At 37.2% G+C, this 6,568-nt stretch overlaps 2 protein-coding genes across 2 annotated transcripts in view; one reads left to right on the top strand and one right to left on the bottom strand.

Moving 5' to 3' along the window:
- Positions 1-527: 527 nt before the first annotated feature.
- On the bottom strand, positions 528-2,807 carry LOC134791322 (oxidoreductase-like domain-containing protein 1). Its single transcript, XM_063762338.1, has 3 exons — positions 2,669-2,807; positions 2,463-2,588; positions 528-1,799 (listed from the first exon to the last, which is right to left on the bottom strand). The coding sequence occupies exons 1-3, from the start codon at positions 2,672-2,674 to the stop codon at positions 1,599-1,601; spliced, it is 333 nt and encodes a 110-aa protein (XP_063618408.1). The 5' UTR covers positions 2,675-2,807; the 3' UTR covers positions 528-1,598.
- A 704-nt stretch (positions 2,808-3,511) lies between these two features.
- LOC134791317 (rho GDP-dissociation inhibitor 1) overlaps positions 3,512-6,568 on the top strand; it is a 28,875-nt gene continuing 25,818 nt past the window's right edge. Inside the window, exons 1-2 of the mRNA XM_063762331.1 lie at positions 3,512-3,658; positions 5,418-5,605. Of these exons, the coding sequence (XP_063618401.1) occupies positions 5,422-5,605 (184 nt within the window). The 5' untranslated portion in view covers positions 3,512-3,658; positions 5,418-5,421. The remainder of the gene's footprint in view (positions 3,659-5,417; positions 5,606-6,568) is intronic.

Here is a 6,568-nt window from a genome sequence, read left to right as displayed (position 1 = left end):
GCGAAAATCGAAGTTCGAAAATTGCGGGCATCTTTCTCTGTCACTCAAATTACGCCTTCATTGGTGTAAAAGAGAAAGATCCCCGCAATTTGCGAATTTCAGTTTTCTCGGTAGGCCCTCAGTGACCTTGCTGTTAATGACAGTTCTTTGGACCTTTGTCGGGAAAACTCTGGGTTTTAGTTCGCATTTGATGCATCTAAACAAAATTCATTTTGCAAAATAAATAATGTATTTAGTATGTGTGAACTATACAAGAGGATTTTATTTACCTTATCAACTAATTGGTAACATTAATTTTATTTCTTAGACTAAATAATCTAATATTAATATTTGTACACAAATATTAATATAATACTAACAACTTTTACTTAATCATTTGATTTCCATGGTTTTAAAATGTACAAACTAATGGAACTAGAGTAAATTCAAAAATGAACATACAACATGCAGGTTACAGGTTCACGTTTGTATGGGAAAAATTCAAACTCTAGCTAGAAGAAGCGGCACCCCCTCATTTTGTTACATAAACACTTGTTATGTTGACAAAATACGCCAAGTTTTGTAATCTTATCTCAACTAAAGCGGTCGGCAACCTTTTAGCAGGCAAGGGCCAATAGTAGTTAACGGAGGTGACGCGGGCCGTACTTTGTTAATATTTATGACTTTATGAGACATTGTCGTTTGTCATTATTACATACAAAATAGCCAAGGCGCCTCTCGGGCCGCAAGTGAGTTTCGCGAGCCGCATGCGGCCCGCGGGCCGCAGGTTGCCGACCGCTGATTTAGAGTATAGAAGAGGGTGCTCATGAACTTTGAAATTTTTCAAAGTTGTATGAAATCCAAAAAAAAAATATTATGTATTATTTTTTGGTTTTTATGTACCTAAGTAGTAGTTTTCTCATTATTTTAAAGTGCGATTTAAGAGTTTTTATGATTTTTTAGGTGAAATTTAATCAAAATACCTTTGAAAAATTATAAGAAATAGAAATAAAAATGTTTTTCAACTTCAAAACTTATAAATCACATGTGCAAATAGTGTGTAAATAGATACTTAAATAAAATTCTGAATAATAAATACTTTTTTTTTGGGTTTCATACAACATACAAAGTGTGTTTTTTTTTGTAAAATATGAATTTGAGCCTAAATAGCAAAACATGTGTCCATTATTTTTTCATGTTTTCCAACATGTATTTAAACCAGTAATTATCTAGCAATTTGCTTGAACAAAACTCTCTACAGAATTTAGAGTGTTTTGTCACTTTTCCGTACTTTGGAGGCCACTTTCTCCCAGTAAGTTGAGTATGGACAGCTAAAAAAAAATACGTCTGTTATTTTAGACTACTCTATAACATATATAAAAATAAATCAAATCGGAGCTGACCAGTTGGGAACCCTTCCTTGTAAGATATGACTAGCTCAACATTATGTGCGTACAGTACAGGTAGCATCAAATAAATAATGATGGCAAAGTGGCCAAATATATCGGAACACACCTTGTTTCTATGGTAACACAGGTGTTACAATATATTTGGCCACTTTGACCATCACTATTTACCTATTTGATTCTGACTGCATAAGTTCTATTAACTAAATGAAGCTATTTCTTAACTCCTCGCAGCCTTAGCTCCATTTCCAAGTAGGCTCTCAGAGATGGGTCTTGAACCGACTTCATGATCTTCTCTGCTATCTCCGGGCCCGCATTATTCATCTTCTTACTCAAGGTCTCCGCCCACACAATGAAGACACAGTTGGCACAGCCGGATTGGCAGCATGATGTTGGGGGTTCATCTATTGATGCCTAAAACATATGACACAGGGAGAACCATTCAGTACATTTATTTATATCAATGCTAGCCTATGTCCTTCTCCCGTCCACAAACTATCTCCATGCCAAATTTAAGTGAGAAAAGGTAATAGACAGACAAGAGTAGGGATTGAGGACAACCACAATTTGTTGATATAAAACTGGTAATCACTACTGTTTGGTAGTACAGTAGGACCTCGCTAATCCGGACAGGCAAGAAACTAGCCACAGGCGCCGGGACAGTAACCTGCAGCTCCTACTGCAGGGAATTGGACTCAATGAATGCAACAAGCAATCAACAGCCCAGCTGGTCCCATCAGGCGTCCCTGCACAACATCTACAATATATAGGCTCATTCACCTCTGAATTGCTTTTGGACAACAACACTACAGGCCTAAATGTAATTTAACAGTAGCCGTAATACCAACAGGCAACTGAACACATAACGCAATCGTTGTCTCTTGTTAAGACCAGGCAATCGTGACAAAGACGGTATTATTAGACCAGTCACCAGAGGGCGTTCGACGTGTTGCCACTCTGTCGCACTTGTAAATTCGTACGTAAGTGTGACAGGGAGGCAACATGTCGAACGTGGTTCGCGGTAGGCCCTCAAATTGGCAATGCGTGTTTAAAAAGTTAAATATTTGTAATTATTACGTCATTTGCTATCCGCTCAAGTTCCTTTTCTTTTTCTATCTCCGCTTCAGTTTTCGTTGTACAGTATTTAATACGTGGTCTAAAATTGTTTCTATTGAATGGTCTTAGGAGCAAGAGTCTTGAAATCTGAAATTCAAAAGTCTAAAATAAAAACACTTTTTATAGATGATAATATATTTCTATTTTTCATACTTGAAGGTACTTACAATCATTTCTATGCTCTATCCTATAGTTTTGCTACTTAAGAATCATTGTCTCTAGTTAGAAATTGGTTAACTTTTACATATTTTACTAAAGAAAAAATACCAAAACATTGTACATCTACATCCAGCTGATGAGCTGACATTTTTGACATTGATAAGTTGACAACAATGACAGTTTGGCTTGTCTATGATTTTCCATTGCGTTGCGTTCAATAAAATGCTTATTTGAAGTTAACAGACTACCGCACCGCAATGTTACCTTGGTGCGGTGCGGCGCACTTATCGATAGTGTGATTAGTGTGTAAGGTGGTCGGCATACGTGCGTTAAGGAGATATTTTGACCGCACTAAGGTCACGGTGGGGTGCAGTGGTCTGTTACGCTTTGAAGCTAAGACGTGGCTAAGACTCACTTCATGGTTTGTATTTGCGTTGCGTCACTTTCGTATGACATAAATATTGAGGAAAGAGTTGCAAACAGCACAACCCGATAACCAACCAAGAAAATAATTTGTATACTACCTACTACCCACAAACTAAACAGAACTGATGACATGACGTGGGTTATCTTGTTATCGGATGGGGATCAAGCATTCTTGCTGCATCTTTTTCTTTTATAATGTAAATGAACTTGAAGCAACCAAAACCACTAAATTCACTGCCAGCGCGAGCTACGCGCAACGATCGCACATAATAAATATTCAGGCCACATTTAAAAATACGACCACGAACAACGAAGTGATTCAAATAATTACAAACCATAGACAACTAAAAAGCAACACAAGCGAAAACACTGGTACGCTCCTCCAAATTAATCAATTTTTTTCACTCTGTGGCCGGAAGCCTTTCGTCCGTCATTTTTGATCTATAGATTTTACAAATCTGTAAATTGCATTGATAGTTTTGTGCGATTATTTAGTGATTTCATTGAAATATAATTATTTGTCGCTTAAAAATCGTCTAGTTTCCTTAGTGTCGTCGAGAGCTACTAGAAAAGTAAGTAAGAAGTTGGTAGTTTACTTATAGCGTTAATTCTCCGAGTCTGATAAGCTTGGGATGTAATGAGGGAGCCGAAGCCGCTTATATCTGTTATTGTACAAGCTACTGAACCGTGCGTCATTGTCAATGCACTTTCATGGATATAAATAACGGTTCCATTCATCGCTTTAATTCATGGTTGATATCGAGTTTTTTTTTATCAAGCTCCATGGGCCTGGGCGGCTCCAAAAACTGACACCACGCTATACGTGTGGTAATAAATATCGTATTTAGACTTGTTTAGCATATTCTAGAAAATACTTTCTATCGAAGTTTTAATGCCTTCTGTGTGTTAAAATTGCACCCAATTTAAATAAGTACCTAGTAAGTAAATGGTTACAATTTATGTAAAACGATTCTGTTGCAACATATTCGCTTTTATATGGCACTGTAACTTGTGAGACAAAATACATTCTATGCAGTTAGTATTTATTCTGTTTGCTAACAACTAAAAGATAATGGTACTTGTAATTTACTTCCCTGTTATAGTTCGTTTTTTTTAGCATTAGAAAGAACTTGAAAGAAGGTAAGCGATCTTGGCATGTCTTTTAATTGAAAAACGCTTTTTAAAAATCAGTAACTATTACTTATGAAAGCAGAAGAATATAAAATATCATATTAGATACATAATCGTTACATATTTGCCGTAACTTATTTTTAAAATGTGTTTTTCAATTAAAAGACACATCAAGATTGTTTACCTTATTTCTAATGCTAAAAAAAACGAACTATAGGTACTTAAAATTAGGCTATTTTATTCCAAGCAAAATCCAAACAATCTTATTACAAATTGGCTAAGCCCTGACAGTTTGTGCTGTCTTTGATATATAAATGCTCAAACACAAACATACCGACCTATTTGTAATTATATGAATATGATATAATTTGTTCTGATATGATTGACTGATAAAGTTTGTAAGTATCATGCATAAGTGCACATTAATAAACATTCCTAATAAGATCTACCTAATCTACTAGATACTATTTAGTGGTATTTTATCAAATAGGTTAATGTTTGAGAGGGAAGTATCATGCAGAACATATTTAATAGCCTTAGCCAAAGGTAATGTCAGGAACCATGTGGACAACTTAAGGATCCTATTATAAGGATTATAAGGAACATTAAACATAATAATAATGTGATATAACACCGATGTTGCTCCTGGTCGTCTTTACGACGGCAGTTTCAGGGGCCCATCTAGTCAGCGGCGAGTCACCGCCTGCCTCGATGACAGTGTTAACATTGTTATGGCAGGTGTCCGGACCTCTTTTACAATAGCCCAATCTCATTGTCCACCCAAACATCAATCCATAGACCGGTATACTGTTCACTTTTTCTACAATAGTCCCAATGCCTGCTGAGACCGGTTCATGGGTGTCTATTGTTGCGCCTGTGAACGGGTTCCAGCAGGCGTTCTACATGACATTAAAGCTCTCCAAAGGGCCTCTACGTGTTGGATCTATATCCCCACGCAAGCCTATCAAAAGACCGGGATTTATAGGCCCGTGATATCTAAGGTGATATAACAAACTTATAAATAGATCATATTAACCCTTAATTGGGCACTCTATAGCTTTTGTGCAGAATTTTAAGGGCTTTTGAATCATGTATTTTTTAAATCTGGACCATTAAGGGGGTAAGTAACTAGCTCATAATCTAAATCATAAAATGGCTAAATCACTAGCACAATATTTATTTTTTTCACATTTGTTCCAGAACAATGTCTGGTGAACCTGATGTAGCACACACACCAGAGGGTGAGGAGGAGGAAATCAAGTCCACGTACAAACCTCCCCCGGAGAAGACCATTGAGGAGATCCTGGCGGCCGACCAGGAAGATGAGTCCTTGCGGAAATATAAGGAGGCTCTGTTGGGGCAGGCGCAGACCGGAACTGTTGTTGTTGGTATGTGATCCTCTAGCTCAGGGGTCTCCAAACTTTTTTACCTGAGGGCCATATTGCGCATCAGAAACTTTCGTGCGGGACACCGTCGTCGCCCGGGGGGGAGGGGGTGTATCTGGTTGCTGCTGTTAGGGCTGAACACTAGAGATGTGCGCCGATGGCAAAATCATCGGCGGCGGCGTCCGATGATTTTTTGACCGGCGGCGGCGGCGTGATCGGCGTGAAATCGGCGTGGCATAATTTTTGATACTGCATGAGAAGGTGGCTGTAGAAACTCTATATTAAAGCCTTCTGAGTATTTACTAGGCTATCCAAAACATATTATGTGTGTTTTCTAAATTATTGCCGAAAATTATATCCCATCATGACACTTGGCAACCATTTATTACCAATACCAACCTAACGGTTACCAACGGTATGTTTAAATATTAAAATAAAAGGATACTTTAAAACGCTACATTTTAGGCAGTATTTTTACTTACTTTGTAAGTGGAATACAAATAAAACACAAAAAAAATATTTTTAAGTTAAGTCTTAAATCTATGTATATTGACTTTTCCCAGCCGCTGTCGCCTCACCTAGGATTTGTTACGAAATAATGATGAACTACATACTTTACATTTGTCTGAACTGAAGTTTAACAGAAATGTAATGTTAGATTAAAGATGTCATCGTTTTCCAAAGAAAACGTCTCTGGCAGGTAGATTCGCTCAACAGAATGTCTTTGAAGTGTCCCGTTTTATGGAATACTAAGGTCTACTTTGTTTTCTTTACTACTGCAGCTTAGTGATGAATTGATGATAGTTGGTGATTTAAGTTCCTATAAGTAGGTATAATTGTTTAAGTATAGCTTATTGACGAAGAGTGGCAGAGTATAAAAACAGCAGTGACAAGTTCAGCTAAGAGCACTATCGGAGAAGCAAAACGTTCAAAAAATATAATGGTTTCATAAGGAATACGAGGAAG

This window comes from Cydia splendana, chromosome 6 (genome assembly GCF_910591565.1).
Source record: "Cydia splendana chromosome 6, ilCydSple1.2, whole genome shotgun sequence".
NCBI classification, from domain to species: Eukaryota; Metazoa; Arthropoda; class Insecta; order Lepidoptera; family Tortricidae; genus Cydia; species Cydia splendana.
This window is presented reverse-complemented; position numbering and strand designations above follow the sequence as displayed.